At 37.1% G+C, this 20,708-nt stretch overlaps 1 protein-coding gene across 3 annotated transcripts in view; it reads right to left on the bottom strand.

Moving 5' to 3' along the window:
- Positions 1-20,708, bottom strand: part of CDKAL1 (CDKAL1 threonylcarbamoyladenosine tRNA methylthiotransferase) — a 369,457-nt gene that overhangs the window by 86,914 nt on the left and 261,835 nt on the right. For all 3 annotated transcript variants that reach the window (XM_079302373.1, XM_079302371.1, XM_079302372.1), the window contains one exon: positions 13,633-13,813. In XM_079302373.1, coding sequence (XP_079158499.1) covers positions 13,633-13,813 — 181 coding nt within the window. The remainder of the gene's footprint in view (positions 1-13,632; positions 13,814-20,708) is intronic.

Raw genomic sequence — 20,708 nt, forward strand, 5'->3', positions numbered from 1 at the left:
TGTCTAGATGTTATATCTAGAAAAAAGGAGTCCAAAAGCTCCTTGTCCTTTATCTCCTCCAATTGCCTATTTACACATATCTACTCAGAATTTCTTCCCTTAACATATCTTCATATCCCTATTTATGTTTCCTCAGTTTAGTCCAACATCCCTTCCAAGTACCCTTTGACCAATACAAAAAGTTTTCTTTCCCTGCTCTTTCTTTTCAATGTTCTGATTTTCCAGTCCTTTGTTCTGAACCAATAACACTGCCAAAATCACATCACAAAAAGCCACTCAAAAATCCTCTCTGAACTTAGGCAAATGTACTATCTCATCATATTGTTCCACGTGCAGCAGCACTTTTGCTTTCAAACATGCTCAAAGACCTACAGAAGATATATTCTAATTCTTTCTGAAAAGTATTCTACTTTCTTTCCAAATTAGCATTCAACAACATTCCAGGAGTCAGACAGCAACATCAAACTCATAGTTTATTCCTGTAATTCTATCAGGCTTGCCATACAGTGATAGATAATCCTTAGTTTGTAGTACTTAAAGAAATAAGGTCAGGGAGATGAGATAGATAGAGAAATTCAGATCCTATACTGATGCAAGCCATTAAAAATATATGCATATGGCTGTAAAAACAAATTTTCAGTTTTCTGTTATAAACAGTGGCAAAAAGATCACATTATATAGGAGATAAAAAGGAAACACTTTTTATATCTTTAGCAGGGAAAGAATGTGAACATCTGATTTAGAATGAAGTAAAATGCTGCTGCAGCACTGACTGAAATACTGTAAAACCACATATGCTTGTACACATAAGTATACCAGAACAGAAAGGTTTCCCTAAACAAAGCAATATTTTTTTCTGAGTTATTTTGAGCTTGTTACTAAAATACACCTAAGTAATTAACTTCTTCTGAAAAGACATGTAGTGTCCAAGATATTTATAAAAATAAGAACCAGAAACCAACATTAACTAATGACATTTCTTAGGACAGAACACACAGACAATGTTAGTTGAGAGGAAACAACACATTACCACAATTTCATTACCTCCCCCATCCTGCAAGCAGATGTACAATGCAAGTTAACACACACTTTGCTCTGTTTATTTTCTTTCTCTCCCTCATTTTGCTGGGCCTCAGATTTTTGATTACTGGGATTGATTAAAGGGATACTGCTCATCCAATATGCATATTATATGTTTAAAGTATGGTAACAATAAAAGTTCCTTTGATAAGAGTCTGGAACTATACACCAATAAAGCTGAGTTAGTGACCTTGGTGCTTTTACTCTTTTTTCCATTGATTTTGAACAATAATAAAACTCTTTATACGACAATACTGTGGATTATTATTCTACTTCTAATCATGAAATGTCACTTAAAGAACAACAGAATGTGAAAAAATCAACCAAGAAACAAAAAAACCCAACAAACCCTCTAGTACAGAAGGAATCTAAAACCATTTTAAATATTTTTGTCACAAGTAAACCAGTATAGAATTTTGTGCTGACTACCTTAGAATTTTTTTTTCCCCAAATAATTGTGTGAAAATAGGGTAAAAGTAGGGGTATGATAATAAATTTATATAATCAGAATATACTTTTGAAAAATAATTTTACAAAGGGAATAGTTATAACAAATACTAAACATTGTAGGCTCACACATGTAGATTGCACTTATCTCGTGATGCTCTTTTCATATTCAGGTGATAATTACCTGTCTTTCAGATGATTTTAATGTAGCCCAAAACTTGTTTGTTTTCTTTTCAAGCATGGTGTCATAGGTCTACAATGTTTATTGTGAAGGTGAACTACAATATCACTGAGGTGTTTATATTATAGATTATTTAGAAGATACTTAAATCAGATTTTCATCTAGGAATAAAAGGGACAAAATTACTCCCAATATGAAGGCATTACTGCTTTCCTTTAGACTTCCTTTCAGTTTTATAAAGCCTATTTTCACCTTCAAAGTTCTTAATAATTCCAGCCTAATACTGTGACAGATCTGCAGATTCCTGCAGCATCACTGAAAGTCTCAGCACCAATATATTACCAGCAAAGTTCTCTTGCCTTTGTTTTCTTGCTCCCATGATTTAAAATCATTCCAATGTACAAGGCTGTCTTCAGTAACAAGAACATATATCTGTTTCTGTTCAAATACTCTTCTTTTCCTTCATGAGTACAGTGAATAATAACATGTGTCCAGGCAATCAGATTAATGTATTTATTTCAGTTCTGTGCCCTCACTTACCAATCATCTCCCCCATTTCTCTTTTACATACTGCTGATCAGAATGAAAAAACTATTTTAATTTGCCACAGAAACCTTATTTAATTTAGAGTTTGTAAAGCATCCCACCCTCATCCTTGAGCATGCTAATGACTAACAGCAATTCTGAGTTTTTCTTTTAAACAAGTCTGGAAAACCACATTACCTTCTTCAGCAGTGTCTAATGAATTTAAAGTCATGTTAAACTTAGTGAGTCAAGGAAAAAATTAACAACAACTGTGATACACTTTGGGAGAAAAATTAAGTAGCTTTACAAGTATTTTCCCAGTTCTCCACTCCAGTATAACTGGAGGCTTCAGAAGAACAGACACTTGCAAAACCATGAGATTGGATCCTTTTTTTTTCTGAAACAGCACTTTCTAACATGTTTTGTGTTATGGCATTCTCTGACTTCAGTAACATCCATTATTTGATCAGTAAAACAGCTGTCTTTCTTTTCCCTTATGTTACAACAGAGTTCTCAAAACTACAGAGGCCTTGACTAGCTCCAAACTCAGAATTCTAATAAATTAGAATGAAGCAGGTAGCACCCTACCCAAAGACACCCACTGGACTAACTTAAATCTCCACAGAATTACTTGGCAATACACCAGAGAGGGAGATAGCAACTACTCCAACCAAGGTACATTTAAAAGCCTTGTTTGGAGATTCAATCCATAAAGGCTCAAACCTGTGTACCTGTAACCACAACAGAGATATGAGCCAAGCCACTGGAACCACCATGTTATCAAAGTTTGCAGATTGCTTTTTGGTCTGCAAAACAGCTTTTAAAAAAGTGATCAGAAACCACTGAACCATTCTCTTTGATCTCAGTTATTCAATGCTTCACTCTCTTAGAAATGATCCTGAAAAAAAAGACGTGCCCCAGCCAGATTTCTTGATATAATCGTATCTTGTGTTCATTCTGCACTTGCATCCATGCCCTGTAAAGTCTGAAAGAACAGAAATGGCAATACAGGCCAGGCAAGTTCTCTGCTTCCTATCTAACTCACCTCTACTGACATTATTCCTGTCTTTCTGATCCCATCTATAATGAAGCATATTAAATAATTTGGGCAGTAGCTAGCCTTTTTGACCTAACCTACCTGAATTACTATGTTAAAATAGACTCACTGTTCTACTTCATCTACTGACCCACACATACATTCAGCTTCCTTTAAGAAATAACTTTCTAATAATTTTTGATTCATACATGGAAAATATCATTTAGTGTATAGTGTGCTATTCAGCAGTTCACCTCAATGTTACAGGACAGTAGACATTTTTTCCAGCTCAAATTGACAACAGAACTATAGATTCACAATTCATAATTTGTATATTTGCATACTTTTTTTTAACACAATGCTTCTTTAAAAAAAAAAAAAAATAGAGCATGGTTCTGTGATATGCAATGTTTATTGTCTAAAAGAGCAAAATGTATAGAACTTCACACAGCTTTACTGATCATTAATACCAGAAAATGATTGCAAGCATTAAAGGCATACTGTCTTCAGGATTATAGCAACACAAATGATTATGGTTTAGACTATTTTACATTTTATGTAGAGATTCTGATTTATGAAAAATTACAGACATTTTCAAAAAACAGCATAGAATCTTCATAAGAACATCTGTCAACCTATCTGAAAATAATTTGAAGGATACATTTCCAATTAAATCATGTTCATTGCAATTTCCTCCCTCTTACCCCAAATATATTAACTATGCAATACATTTCAAACTCATATATTTTACAAATATCACTGAATTTTATTCCTTCTGGTAAATTTGAGATTTTTAATTTACCTTATGATTAATGCTTGTTATTCCTGTCACTTTTTCTTAGAGAGACAGGCAATCACAAATTATATGAAATTTAACAAGGGAAAGGCACTGGATTCTGCACCTGGAATGGGGCAAACCTGGATGTATGGAGAGACTGAAGAATGAGATGTTAGAAAGCAGCAGCACAGAAATGGCCCTGGGGGTCCTGGTCCATTGCAAGGTGAACATGAGCCAGCAGTGCCCTGGAGCCAGGAGGGACAACCCTGTCCTGGGGAGGATCAGGCACAGCATCACAGCTGGGCAAGGGAGGTGATTGTCCTGCTCTGCTCTGAGTGCTGGGGGCAGCTCTGGGTGCCACAATATAGGATGTTAAACTATTAATGACTGTCCAAAGGAGGGCAGTGAGGATGGTGAGGGACCTTGAGGGGTCCATGTGAGGAGGGGCTGAGGCCACTTGGTCTGTTCAGCCTGGAGCAGACTCAGGGGAGAGCTCACTGCAGTCTGTGACTTCCTCATGAGGGGAAGAGGAGGGGCAGGCACTGCTCTTTCACCCTGATGACCAGAGATAGAACTTGAGAAAGAAAGAGCATGAAGCTGAGTCAGGGGAAGATTTGGGTTGGATATCAGGAAAAGATTCTTCACCCTTTCACCCCAGAGGGTGGCTGGGCACTGCAACAGGCTCCCCAGGGAAGTGGGCACAGCACCAAGCCTGACAGAGCTCAAGATGCATTTGGACAATGCTCTAAGGCACTGGGTGTGATTCTTTTCATATCCTGCACAGGGCCAGGAGTTGGAGTCAATAACCTTCCAACTCAGGATATTCTACAATTCTATGATTCTACAAATGATGTAAAATTTATTCTGAAGACTTTTACAAAGTAATTTTTATTTTCAGAAAAAGCCTTCAGCACTTGTTCATTTTGAGGGTCCATAAATTTGGTATAGTTTGTAAAATGCTCTGTCTCACTTCTGATAGATTTTTGTATCTGAAATTCATGTAGAAATTTTACAGTCTGTCTGAGGTGGGTATTTCCTAAGGATGCCACTGTAAATGATTAGAAAGACTGCTTAAGTCAAAAACAATTTGTAGAACACAATATCTAGCTGAATCTTGGCCTGGGGTATCAGCCATATTTCAAATCAGATTGACACTAAATCAGAAATAAAGTGATTGGTCATGAGGATTAGACTGTTTTTGAATATGTACAGTTATAGCAGCCAGTTACACAATAATATAAGCCAGAATGAACTGCAAACTACATCTTAGTAATGAAATGTAATTTCAAAATATCTATGTATCTGTATCCATAGATATGTTAAGCCCAGGACAGACCTGTCTGCAGGGCACCCTTTTCCTTTTTATGATCTAGTGAAGTATCTGCATGCTGTACCACTCACAGCAGCCTTGAAATCGCCAAGTTTTGCAGCCTTCCAAGAAGAACAGAAAGAGAAGTGCTGGAGAGGGTAAAGTGTGGTACAAACTGTGAGGAGCAGTGCTCAAGAGCTTGCTGTGTGAGAGAGACCACATGTGTACCTGCAACACACCAAATTCACCAGACTCAAAAAAACTGCTCTCACTATTTTATCTTCATCTGTCATTCAGTCCTGCGCTCTACTTCCAGGTTTTCATGAGTTCCACTATTTCAGCCCAATGGCCAGAGGTGCAGGTGCAGCAATGAAAGCAGAGGAAGATGTGAGCTCCAAAGCACTCACTGACCTGATCAACTGTGACAGCTTTGAGGGAGTGTCCTTGGATTATCAAAGACAGATCAGGTTCAAGAAAGGGTCACCAAGAACCCACCTCAGGATATTTCAGTGTCCTTTCTTTCCAAAGCACTTTGTATGGACCATCATAAATGTTATATTATTTGCAAATGATGGACAAGCTTAGTTGTCTCCATGACACAAATTGCTTTCCTTTCTGAGAAAAGTCACAAACACCTAAACTACATTCTCATTTGAAGAAGTCTGGAATTTTGAAAATTTTCTGTTCTGATGCCTATATCCAGTTAAGAAAAAGTATTTTTTAATTAGTACAGCTGCTGGCACTGTTTTAGTTCTGAGTAGTTTGGCTTATAAAGTGAATTGAAATTTCAAATTAAAAAATGGATTTTTTTTCAGTTTTACATAAGTTACCCAAATTAAATTCAAGCAAAAATTACAAAAATTACAAAAAAGTACAGCTAAGACTTCTTCCATAGTTCTTCCACTTCATTATGAGCCAATGAACAGAACAGAAGAATAAAGAGTATATTGGAGATAAAACTGTTTTCTCTCTTATAATCAAAGGCTATTCTACCTTATCTCTGAGAGTATCCACCTTTCCTTCTATTCAGCACAGGAGTGTGTAGTGTTTAAAATTCCTGATGCTATTTCAGCTTCCTTGCAACTAGAAATCTTACAATTCCATCAGGGTTTTCAGACAGACTCACAGGGGAAGGAGGATGGGTAATGAATGCTCGTGGCCACTACAAATCTTGGAGGACTACACTTTCCAAAACTATTTTTTCTACATCATATGTTCTGCACATGGCTGCAAGCATCAGTCCACAAAGATACATGATGTTAACAGCAATTTCATAATTCTTGCAAATTTCATAATTATTTCTGGCCTGACAATGAAGTTTAGGAAGAACTCTACCTCTTCCTCCATATGTATATTCTCCATATTTTATTTTCCAATTCTTTTTCTTAACAACGTGGACTAGATTGAATCCACAGTTGTACTTTAAGAGGCTCTAATTTTCAACTTGGATTTGTATAAAGTTGCTGGAAGCTGCTGGTAATTTCATTTTAACTAGTTTCTGCTGTTAAAAAACTCCAAAATTTTAAAAAGTAGAGCACCAATTAAGTTGATTTTTAAGTGTATTTCCAATCTAGCTTTGAATTTTGACTGTTTTCTCAAGCAACACAGTTTTGCTCTTTGAAAGCACAAGACTTCTATTCTACATCAGTGTAAGATTTAAGAGCCACAGCTCCAGGCTAGAGTAAAAATACTTTTCTCCTTTCTCAGGGGCCTGACTCTGCACTGTCCAGCTGTTAGCATGCAATTTAACTCATTCCCCAGATTCAACTATGAACTGAATTTTCAGCAGCTCCATATTCAGATCGTTTATAGCTCTCAAAAAGGACTCGACCTGTTTTAAAACCTACCAGCTCAACTGTCTCCCACAACAACAAAAACACATTTTCCTTTCAGTGCCTGGTCAAATAAAGTGGTTTGAGCTTGAGCTGATCCTAGCCCTAAAATAAAATGGTCTTTAGGCATTTATAAAATTCTGTTAAGTAGTTTTGTTCTAACCACAAAACCCCTATTCACAGGTAATTACATTCCTCTGAATTCACTGCAAAAACCTGCAAATCTGGCTGCATGCTGAATGGTGAGCATTGGGGTAGATTTAAAGATACAGCAAGAAAGTGGTCAAATAGTAGTTTTGGCCATCTTTAAAACAGAAGAAAGGAGGAACCAGGCTTTCATAGGTCATCAAGTTTATGTAGTTCCTGAAAAAAAAAAAAAACCAACCAAAAGGAACCAACATTGATATGGCATTAACCAGCAGACACACCCAAAATAAAACCCATCAAAGAATACCTAGGTCTGTGGATGAGAAAATTCGTACCTATCTATGGTTTGTAGGGATTTCTGCAGTACCTCACGTTGTTCTCATAAAAATCATAAGGGAACATGATGCAAATAAAACTACTAGAAAGCAACATAGTTCAGTCAAAAACAGGACGAATTATATATGTATTTTTCTTCATGGTCTACATTCCCCTTCAGCCTTCACATTTTTAACTCCCTGGTCTTAAAGTTGTCATGAGAATATTCAAATATTCACTCAGGTCTTTATTCTAGCAAAATATCAAACAGCAAATAAAAGTGCACTGCTGAAAAACAAACTGTAGTACACAGGTTCAGCAGTCCAACCCTGAGAGTAATCAGCTTTGGCTTCCCTTACACACGAAGAACATTCTGCATGTTAGACTGTGCATTAATGCCTGTTCTGGGGAGGGGAGATGTGTGACAGGGGCCAAAACCACTGATGCACCAGAAGCAGCCACCACAGCTGCATCCAGTTCCTGGGGCTTGTAATGCCATTTAATCACAGCATTTAACAGGGGAGCTCATGGTCAGTGATGACAGACTGGAGTAACAGTGCTGCTGAGTAAGTGGCATGTTTCTTTTTCTACTTTCTTTTCTCCACAGCATTCCTCTTTAATTTTAGAAGAATATCCCTACTAATCCCATTGCATGATCTTTGGATTGACCACCATTGATTTGATGCAAGATGTATAATTGATTCAGCTATGTCTGTGAGAATTAGAAACAAGATGGTACTTTTCCTTCTGGGCATTTAACTGACATAAACTAATCAAGGCCACACAAAGCTGCACTCTCTCAACCTTCAAGTGCTTAACAGTGCCATTGGTTCTGTCATGTAGAGAACATGTAGAGATTCAGAACTACAAAACCTATATCCATCCATCCAGCAAAGGAGGAATTAAACATCACACTGTATCTACTGGCACTCAAGAATGCTTGTTTCTAGTGCCTTGCAGAATTCTAATCAAAGAGAGACATGGTGGATCTGCAGCCTCTCAGTTATGAAAGGGCATCATGAAACTTCTTGGAGACCTCCTAGAGAGAAGTAAAAGTAAAGCAGTCTAAGAAAAATAAGTAGCCATTATAGAATAAAGGCCTCAAAAATTCTGCTCCCACAGAGATGATAAAATGCAACTTGTATATTTTATTATGCTATCCTTATATGTATATATAAAAACCTCTTAGTGCACTATGTACTGCTCCTGCAATAGGGAAATACGGGAACAGATCAGAGTGATGGTTTGATTAAATGGAGTGGGATACAAGGTTTGATCACTGATATTTATTTCTCCTAAGAATGGTGAGTGTGCTAACAGTTTTCTGACTCTTCAGGGTGACTGAGCAGCTGCAGCAGCTGCCTCTGGCCAGCTCTGCACACTCAGCATGATGCCACACGGTATGGAATATCCCTTTGGCCAGCTTAGGGCAACTGTCCCAGCTGTGCAGCCTCCCAGCTTCTTGTGCCCCTCCAGCCTTCTTGCTGGCAGGGCATGAGAAGCTGAGGAGTCCTTGACTTGCTATAAACACTATTTAACAACAACTAGAAATATCATGCAGTGGTATCAACATGATTCTCATATTAAATCAGAAACACAGCACTATATCAGCTACTAGGGAGAAAATTAACTCTATTCCAACCAAAATCAGAACAGTTATGAAGTTTGTAAATTAGTTATTCAGCTTAGTATAGTCAGCATAGTGCTTAATACAACTAATACAGAGAGAAAAAATTAATGAGACACTTCAGGGGAATTAAAAGAAATGTTCAATAGTTGACTGACAAAATTTTCTAGCTTGAAGCAGCATAAATTATCTGGTGATATAAAGAAGGAGAGAAGGAAAGAGAAAGCGAATATATAATTGAAACCAAATTTCTTACACCATTGAAAATATATACAGAAAAATTAGAATCCACACTGCAGCTGATAGCAGTGTCATTGTGAGGCTGCAGTCACATTACTGCTCTCAAAAGAGCTGCCATCTCCTATTCTCAGTAAAGATGAACCTAATTCTACCTTGTTATGATCCCTGTTTTCAAAATGGGTATTTCCTCATGTAACTTCCAGGTGACAGAAGTCAAGTTGATCCTGAGATGATAATCTCCCCTAATGTTTCAGAAATTGTGATGGACCAAATCACGAGGACAGAAAAAAGAATCCTACAAGTCCTCACAGGAGTAATAGCAGCCTTGAAAAAAATAAAGACCTGAGAAATTATCAAAAATGTAAGGTAATACATGTCCTTAATTTTAGAGAAAAAAGGTAACTTTCACACTTAGAATTATTCTGATCCTTAGCAATGCAGCTAAATATGAGTTCCCTACCAGACACAACTGAGTCATGTTCTCTTACATTGCTTATTATTAGTTCAACTAGAATCTGTAATTTGAGTTATGCAGTTATCAGCACTATCTCTTTTACAAGCAAACACACTAAGGAAAAAATGGACAAATTCAGATACATAACAATAATATCAGCAATAACAATACACATAGTAGAATTTCATCATTAACACACTTCAGAGTGAGAATTTTCTACCCACTGGACATAAGGAGCATCCAGACTCATCTCTGAAACAGTGCATTTAGCAAAAGGTGGACAAAATGGGGGCAAAGGAAAGGAAAAAAACTAAATAGCATTTATGTTCTGGACACCATCTTGGCTCATTTTCTATGCACATGAATTGAATGACTCAGCATTACTATAATTGCCTATTAAAAAAAAATATGCCTAGGTTTAACTTTTCTCTAAATTGGAGTGAGTATTTATGGTAAGCATAATCTAATTGATGGTTATGAAATGATGAGACCATTCAGACAGATGTCTGGTTCTCCATGGACATTTTTTCTCCAGGAGAAATAAGAAAGGCCTGCAGCCTTAGCTGCCTTTTCTGAATTTATGGTGGCAGAACTGTCCATCTGGATTAGTGTCAGCTGCCCTTTTAGCAAAATATTGGTGCCTGTAAGGCTTTCAGTGATAAATTATCTATGTGAAGGGATGGTTCCATGTTGACCTACTGATTGTTTTTTCTATTAAAATAAGCTCAAATGAGGATTTTCTCCCAAAAGGCAATTATATTTAAGATCATCTAAAAAATGATCCATTAAAATATAAAAGTACTAAATATTACTATTCATACTCTATAGATTGCCTGCATAAGTGGTAAGGTCTTCTAAAAAGAGCTAATCTAAAAGGAAGTGACATGACAAGTATGTTATTATTGCAGCTGCAATATTTGGGCAGAATCCCCAAAGCCATCTTGAATCAGAGATGCTGAAGAGGAGGAGTTGAGCAGTTTGCAACTGGCAATGGATTTGTCCATTGCAGAAGTATTTAAAAACTGAAATAACATAGCAAATACATTCAGTCTTCAGAAAAATTAATTAATTAACGTGGATAATATTTCATTAAAGGATGAAAGGGTCAGAGTGCATAGTGTGGATGGCTGTGTGCTACTTCCTTCTCCTAGCAGAGAAACATAAGTTACTCTAAGCAAGGAATGACAAATTAAATGCCTGTCCATTTCTGATAATGCAGGAAGACCATCAGCTGCTGTCTAGAAGTAATATGAATATAAAACATAGGAGATTAGCAGAAGCTCTTCCTGCTCTGTTTGACTAGTTGTTCTCCATTTCTACTAAGAGATAAAAGAACAAAGGATCTCATAACACAGGATTTTTGAAGGACTACAGGGGAAAAAAAGAAAAAAGAGAAACAAAATCTATTAATTACAGATTTTCATCAGCCCTGGATTAGAGGCCCCATCTTCTTTGAAGGTTCTAATTCACTGAAAGCAGTAAGTACTAGTGTTACAAATAAGAAGAAAGAATGTAAAACTGGGTTAAACAGACAATTACCATTTTCCAAGCAATACTTCTAACTACAGAGCAGCTAATGTTCTTTTAATAATTTATCTCTTTGCAGATTGCCTTCCCATAAGCACCCAGTTAAACAGAAGTTAAATTAAATTCATCTCTCTGCACCTCCCATGAAAATTTCAGAACTTGTGCACAGAAATACATCCTGAAACACAAATCAATGTTTTGATTTTTAAACTTCCTACCTTCCAAAAATTGTATTTCTGAATTTTTTTTCATTTATCAAAGTATCTAAAAAGCATTCAAGATTAAGACAAATAATGCAACCGTGTGAGTTGTTTACACTAAGGAGACTAGTTCTACAGCAGGTATTTATATTTGAAAACTTACAAATTCCCATTATGAGATAGTCTATAAAAAATGAACAGGCATTGCTCAAGCTGTACTACACTAAACAATAAACTGAAGAAGCCAGATATAATCTCATTTTATGCCTCCAGCAGCTGACATCCTATGGAATTCATGGTATATACTGAGAGTAAACAGAGATACTTTGCTTAGCTTTCAGACATATAAGCAAGGGGATACAAGTCCCAATATATTGTTTTGACATTGTGTTGATGTACCAGGATACATAAATTGAAAGAAATAGGTTTTTATTTAAATTGATTTACATCGCTGGTTGACTTTCATTCTTACATTGAAACGAAATATGAATGTTATTTATGCCCATAAAAATGATACAATAATAAGATGAATTACTACAGGCATCAATCTTGTATACTTTCCTGTTTTGAGTTTACAAAAACAACAAATTCAATTTTTTAAAAATAAATCAAACCATGCCATCTGATATGATTGCTATTATTATTGCTTATAAATAGCTATTTATATAAAGCAAAATACACTCAACAGCCATGTACCTTCTATTTCAAAACAGGCTGAAATTGAGGATGAATGAGAATGTTGGAAGTCAGAAAGTGTGGAGGGAGGGAGGGAGGAGGGAGGGAGGGAGGGAGGGAGGGAGGGAGGGAGGGAGGGAGGGAGGGAGGGAGGGAGGGAGGGAGGGAGGGAGGGAGGAGGGAGGGAGGGAGGAAGGGAGGAAGGGAGGAAGGGAGGAAGGGAGGAAGGGAAGGAAGGAAGGAAGGAAGGAAGGAAGGAAGGAAGGAAGGAAGGAAGGAAGGAAGGAAGGAAGGAAGGAAGGAAGGAAGGAAGGAAGGAAGGAAGGAAGGAAGGAAGGAAGGAAGGAAGGAAGGAAGGAAGGAAGGAAGGAAGGAAGGAAGGAAGGAAGGAAGGAAGGAAGGAAGGAAGGAAGGAAGGAAGGAAGGAAGGAAGGAAGGAAGGAAGGAAGGAAGGAAGGAAGGAAGGAAGGAAGGAAGGAAGGAAGGAAGGAAGGAAGGAAGGAAGGAAGGAAGGAAGGAAGGAAGGAAGGAAGGAAGGAAGGAAGGAAGGAAGGAAGGAAGGAAGGAAGGAAGGAAGGAAGGAAGGAAGGAAGGAAGGAAGGAAGGAAGGAAGGAAGGAAGGAAGGAAGGAAGGAAGGAAGGAAGGAAGGAAGGAAGGAAGGAAGGAAGGAAGGAAGGAAGGAAGGAAGGAAGGAAGGAAGGAAGGAAGGAAGGAAGGAAGGAAGGAAGGAAGGAAGGAAGGAAGGAAGGAAGGAAGGAAGGAAGGAAGGAAGGTTGGTTAGATGCAATCTCATTAATGGCCTTTAACCTGTAGGCTGAAGGAAGTAAATGAGCAGGGCATAAGAAGAATCCCAAGAAGATGTGGCCTGTAAATTTAATATTTGACAAAGAAATCAGAGATTGTCATCATTATTAATACTTTGAATAATTCTTCACAATAAGCTTGAGAATGCTGGAGTCACTGAAGTTGTAAAATAGAAAAAAATTACAATGTGTAATCAATCAGCTAACTACTCTTGGTAGTCATTCACCCCAAACTTGATAGAAAGCAGGCAAGATCTTCAGTATAATCACTGTATTACCCTTCCTCACAATCTGAACAGTCATTTACACATGAAAGCACATTCAGTGGTCTAGCTAGCATCATTACTTTACTGGACTGAAAAAATCCTTCATTTAAACGTGGCACAGTTCTGCAGAAAATGTACATTTTTGTGTACATGCTTTATGTATTAAAGGCATCGGAAAATGGATCTTACCACTGCAGCTGGGACTTGAGGCATTTTTGCAGCTGGGGTTCCTGGACGTGGGTAGAATTGATTAATAAACAAGCTTGGAAACCTGTACAATTCTACAAGTTTCATAGTTTCTTGAAAATCTTCCTCTGTCTCTCCTGGAAAACCACAAATGATGTCTGTAGCAATTGTTATTCCAGGCACTCTGTAAAGGAAGTAGAAAGAAACACTTAACTGAGGACATGTAGAAGTCTTGCTCCCTTAAAAGTAGTGTACATAAATGTATAACCTTCAACTTTGTCTACAGAAATTGAGACCTACAAAGATCTTGGGGAAAAAAAAGATTTTAACACCATTGCCTGGTAATGAGAAATGCATCTGGTGCTCAGCAGAGTGCACAAGTAATAGAAGATACTGCAGCAAATACTGGATTAGGATTGTCAGAGAAGAGTGAAAACATCTGGATCAACTCTTCCTTCAATCAAAATCAGAGGTAATCAGCACATCTTGCTATTTCTTGAATTCTGATAGCATAATCCATGAAATGTAAACCTTTTGAGACTCAGTCACTGGAAAATATAAATTCTTTAATGTTTCACAATGCTGCTATCAAAGTAGAACAGGGTATCTGAAAGAGGGGACTGGCATGTCATATCAAAATCTGAACAAAATTGGCTTAGGAGACAAAAATACATCTTTAGACACAAGTTAATTTTTAACTCAGTATTCTAAAACATTAGCCTATGCCTTACTTTAAAAGGAAAACAAAATAATTAAGTTCACAAATGCACAAGCAGTGAGTTCTCCTGTTTTTTAAGCAAAGTCAACAGTCCCTAACTGCTCCCCTTGGACCGAGCATGCAGAACCCTTACACACATGAGCTTAAGGCAGCACAGCTGACAGAGGCAGCCCACAGACACAGAATAATGCAAAGAAGAAAGTGAAGTTAGGGGGCTTCAGTTGAAATTCTGCCACTGTCACTGTCTTGGACATGGTGGGAACATGCCAAGGATGCTTTCCCAGCAGATACTGGAGCAGCCATCAAGGCTTGCACCCAGACTGAGCTTTGTGTACAGCGGGAATAATGATAAGCATCCTCTGGAGAGAGGCAGAAACACATTGTGCTCAGTGCTCCCTCCTGACACAGATGAGACTGTTTCCACAGTGTTTGCACACTGCCAATAGCAATGATAAACTTGAGAAAATATGACTTATGGAGAAAAGTAAGAACTCTGTACAAATATTGGTGGTATCTAACTTGGAACTGACCCTGTTTCAAGTAGAAGGAATAGATGAGATGCCTTCCAGAGGTCCCTTGCAATCTAAATAATTCTACAGCTCTTATTTAGGCTAGAGGCAAGAGAACAGCTGAGAGAGATTGTTTTAGGGGTGAATGGCATAAAGACAACTGTTAGAAGCAAAGTTCACACTTGAGGTTAAGGAGGGGTCTCCAAGACTGTCTCTAACCTAAAGAAATGGATGGAAGGTTTCTCTTCCTCTCATCTGGTTAAGACTGCAGAACTGTGAACGTTAGTGCATGTAATCCAAATTACATTTATAAAGCATTCAAACAGCCAAAGAAAAAAATATAATTTCTTATTAGACATTACATCACCACAGGAAAAAAAAAAGCTGGGTTGTAGTGAGTGAAGAAACTTGATTTTGAATAACTGAAAGAAAAACTTCCTGAAACAATGAGTTCTACTGGAAAAGGAAAACCTGTTGGCAAAACACCCTGAAAAAGAGAAGCAGAGAATACTGTTCTTACTAATTTGATTAGTGCAATATTAGACCATAGCTTATATTCCACAATATTCTACCACAATAGCCTTCAGACAAGTTGTATATGGCAGTAAATACATTTTGTGATTTTTTTCCCTAAATTTGTTCTTTTCTTCAAGTGTTGGCAATGAGCTTATATTAAAGTGAATGCCTTACTCTCCTTTTAACATGTGTCTGGATATATAGGCAGTGGCATAGGAATTTATCAGATAAGAATTTTCTTCCACCTTTCCTTAGGAAAAATCACCACCAAAGAAACCAAATTATATCAATTCATTTTTGAGTTCATGGATTCAGACTCTGTCATCTGAGAAGGTTAAAAGATGGCATTTGAATGACAAATCAAAACCAGCATAAAACTGAATATTTCCAAGGACTTGATCCAACAGCCCTAAGTGGGAAATACAACCTGGATACTGTGCAGAAGAGCAGAAATTCCCAGAGCTGTCTGCTCAATAGCCTCAGTTACTACTGTCTTCTTAAAACTGACAAACATCAAGATATCAAGTAACAATAATAAAATTCCTTATCTTAAAGGACCGAGTGAAGAGAGCAGCACCATATCCTGCAACATGATTTTTTGTTCATACCACAAATATCTTGTGCAGCAGTAAGCTCATGGAAGAAAGAGTACATTACTTTATAAACCAATGCCAGGTAACATCAGCTGCCATTTCTCAGAACATGAACAGAACATTCATTACATTTGACAAAATCATTATAATGAAGTTATTTTATCCATTTTAATGACACTATTGGCAACAGTCAAAGCATTTATTACCAATGGTAGTAGTAATACCATCCTTTATAAAGGCCTGGTTGTTTCTATAGCAACATGAATTATAAGGTCCAATCAAGCTAGATACAATAAAATATGCTCTTTTTCTCCATAACACCAGTTGTCATTCAGTTAAAAGGAAATTACATATTTTAAAAATTCATAAACTCTACAAATGTCTGAACTCCATTTGCTGATAAGGTGTTAATTATCTTAGTAATTAGATTTCTTCCTGGATGGAATTATTACACACAAAGAAAAGCCTGGGTACAAAAAGAGAATAAGGACCATGGTGTATTCAGCAACAGCAATTAATTACAGTTCAATCCAGTGTAACTGCCTAAAATATGACATTGCATAGTGCATTTTTATATCACTGCTGATTGTATTGTTTAACAAGCAGTTTAAAAGGGGAAAAAAGCAGGAGATTTCACTCAAAATAAAATCCAAAATGACAAAAATCAAGCTCTTAAAGACTTCTCAAAGCAGTGATGAACAAAAATATGTACGATTAGTTCCACATGTGAAACATAATTCCTTAATGAAAAAAAAAGAGGGGAAAAGATATAATTATGGAAAAATATAAAACATATACACACTTGAAAATTAAAGTGACCTTTTCTCTGACAGCCTGAAAGAAAACAGCACAAAATTCTTTATTAGTTAGATTCAGATGATGTTTAAGAATTGCTCCATCTATGAAATATGATCCAAAAATCATGTAAAAACAAGTTCTTGTGCATCAGCCAATATTATTTTTTTTTTACACCAAATGCTGCCTATCTATTGTGAAGCAAATAAAGAAAAAACTACTGAGCATCCCCTACAAAAAAACTACACAAACACGTTTACAGTTAGGCTAACTATTCAGTTTCCAAAAATGTTTTTAGGGTGTAGGAGAGAAGCTCGGCAGCATGCTGACTCTAAATTGGGATGTTTCACAATAAAACTGCAGAATTTCAAAAAATGATGAATCAGAGGAAAAGTTAATGCCATGTATAAATAAAACAGCCTAACATATTTAGGGTTCCTGAGTATTCTCTCCCCTATGTCCCTCTACATATATAAATCCCTTCTACCTACTTAAGCAGAATGATGTTTTGCCATTCTGAACTACACCAGCAATGTAATCCCCAGTATCCTGGGCAATTCTGACCATCCAAAAAGAAGCAACTGCTTCATCTTACAGTGAAGACTCATTTGTTTTAGTGTGGTGCTGTAAGGACTAACACACTCATGCACAGGTATCCAAACCTCACAGAAAGGAAGAACAAGATGTGTTTGAAAGAATACAGAAGAAAAGCAACATCTTACCCTCTGCCTAAAGAGGAACCTCAGAGGTTCAGCCTCTGGGGTCACAGAAAAAAGTCTGACCCAAGGAATTGACTGATGCCTAGAAGTCAAGTCACAGACAAGTGACTTAGAAAAGAGATAAATGTGATAAAAGCTGCCAAAAAAACCCCAGTAAAACCAAGCCCCCATCCCACCCTCATTTTCACAGAGCAATATTTCTAAGAAAAGCAGAAGCAAAATCGTGAAACTTTCTAGGATTCTCTTGTTACATGGACCATTTAATGTGGTTTCAGCTACAGAAAACACTTCCTTTAGCAATAGCCATTGCAAACCAAATCCACACTCAAGGAAGAAGTTATGTAAAGAAGCTAAAATTATCACCTTCAGCTACTCACATGACCACTTGAAATTCTTTTAGATGATCACATATTCTTCTCACTTCCATTTCAGCAATTAACACTTAAATCCAGAAATTACTTAAAGCCACCAGCTTGCTCTTAAGCAAGACGAGCTACGTCCACTCCTTACAGTCTAACAAAATACTGGACTAGAATAAATAGCAATATGAATAAAAAGAAAACACTATATAGTCTTACAGAAGGGTAGGAGAATTCTATAGTAATTAAAGTCAAAACAAAAAAATGTGATGATATAGCAACTTCTTGATTCATAAATTAGAAATGTGCATTGAAAAAAATGTTAGGAAAAAAACCGGAATTTTTATGAAAACAAAACCAGTCTACTCTGAAATGTTATTTCAGCATCACAAATTATTTTATATTTTAGAATGCTTCTACAGTACAAGCCCATTTAGAGAACATGAAATGGGGTTAATGGAAGAAATAATTTGAAGATATCTGAGTTGATCTTTCAAGTGTATTTACAGAGCCTAACAGGTATCTCAATATGCCATTTTGAGTTGGAGCTGAAGGATGTGTTTTCATCTTCCCCTTGACCACACACAGTCTTCCAGAAGCCCTTCTCACCCCCTCCCTTTCTCTTTTCTCCATGAGGCCTAGTTTTGTGGGATTTCTGACTTCAGCTTAAATCACTCACTGAGGAGTCACACCAACTGCAGCCAGCACAGAGAGACAGAGTGCTCAGCTGGGAGCACTGCCTAGGACCAACAGGAAACTTCACCCCACTTCTTTCTCTCTTGCCTATATGGAGATTAACCTGAGGATTAAGCCATGGAAAAATCCCCACACTGTGAGAAAGGAATTCAGTCTGTTTCTGTTCTGAAATCCTCCAGCACTTCTCCCTCTCTCCCCAGGGACTATGAATGCAGCACAGGACAATATACTCCTAAGTTAAGTGTCTGCAGTTGGGGGACTAAACTTGAACATAATTTCTGAAGCAGGAGGCTCTCCATCCTTTCCCATTTGTGATTTACCCTAAATTACACAATGGATGAACAAGCATCTAATAAATGGATATCCACTGAAAATGTTTTTCTTAGTAATCTTTTCCATATGTGTTTAAAAGTAGATCAGGAGTGTGAGTGTGAGTTCAGAAACTTGTGTCAGAAAAACAAATTCTTTTGAACCCTCATATCAACTGCTGAACTGATTTACTCATGGAGTAAAACTGGTACCTTGGTAAGTACCTTGGTTAAATGACAGTAGGCATGTCATAAACACTTGTGTGTAAAGTCTCTTAAATGATAACATACTGAGCCTTATGGCCAGATATAAACTATACTTTGGTAAGACACCTTATTAAAATGCAGCTATATATATCAAGAACATTAATATTTTAGAAAATTTATATAGAAATTATATAGATAATAAGAAATTATCTTATTTCAAATATTTCAAAATGTTCTCTATTACTGTGTAACACAACTCCAGGGTGTCTCACCAATCAGTTCTCCTTCACCTCAGTTGGGCTGAATTAAAGCAAGGTTAAAAGTAACTATGTCAATACTGTGTGTAAAAGTATTTAATGGCTTCAATCAAGTCAACTCACTTACTTTTACTCAACTATTCAGATGCATAATATCAGACGTTTAGTAAGTAAGATTTTGTTTATGTGCATAAAAAACATAATTTCAATACTTTTTTTAAAGTTTGTATTTCACAGTTTGGATCATATCTCTCTGAAATTGATGTCCAAGACACAACAAACCAGAAAAAGAAATTGTAATGCCATTTTGTTTATATGTTTGCTTTGATAAAAAATAATAAAACAGACAAATGAAATCCAGAAAGGACCACAGAGAAACCCTCAGAGTATGTTTTCAGAGAATTCTTGCAAATTTCTCCAAAGGAAGGTATACACCCCTGGGAGAATAGCTGGCAAGGCCATTAAATTCTACCAGTTAATTTGGAGGTGGTTCATACTGAAACACTTCAAATTTCAAAGGTAGCAGAAACTACACAGTAAGTCCAGCCTGACAGCTAGAGAGTCAGGGGATGTATCCTGCTTTTTGCATTCCACACCTTAGAGAGCAATCAAGGTGTCTCTTGGTGGTGATTCCCACAGGGAACACATTACATCTGAGCCTTGTGATCTTCAGCACTGTCCAATGGATTTGCAAGTGCAGCTTAATATGTTGGGTTTGAACTTGGAGTCATTAGTGGCTTTGATGTAAGTCACGTGAAACAGGCTGTAGAATAGTATCTGTGATCAAGAAGCATAATCCAACACTTCTCAGAGTTTAACTGAGAGTGAGAACAGGTACTTTTTAATGACTGTTCTTTTCCCAGCCCACCTCCTGCCCCCAGAAGAGTTCTTTCAGAAACTGGGCTGAATGACACCTGGAGGCAGCGAGTAGACCTGATTTCCAGAACCCAGCATGAGAAGGTGTAGGTGTGGATGACTCTGTGCAAGTAGGGACTGGGCTGTCCTTGTTACCAGGGAATAGTGACCTAGATAAAAAGTGTATCTCGTAATTAGTGTGGCTCACTGCCTCAGGATGAAAGAGTACACATGGTTTTACTCTCTTCAAACAATTATTGTGAAGGTTACCAGAGTTCCTACTAGCTGGAGCCCAAGCAGTTTAGGAGAAGCATTATAATACTTCTCATTATAAATTTTTCTTTAAAAAAAACCAAAACAAAACCCCCCCAAACAAACCCCAAAAACTCCAAACCAAACAGTCAAGGCTTAGATCAACTTTATTCAACTATAAGGTGTTCTACTCTCCTCATAAACAAGAAACATTTTATAGAACTTCATTACGGATTTATAACTTCAGATCATTATTGTTTTATGATTAAAAAATGAGCGACTTAAGACAAAAAGC

The sequence above is a fragment of the Erithacus rubecula genome, assembly GCF_903797595.1.
Source record: "Erithacus rubecula genome assembly, chromosome: 3".
In the NCBI taxonomy this organism is placed as follows: Eukaryota; Metazoa; Chordata; class Aves; order Passeriformes; family Muscicapidae; genus Erithacus; species Erithacus rubecula.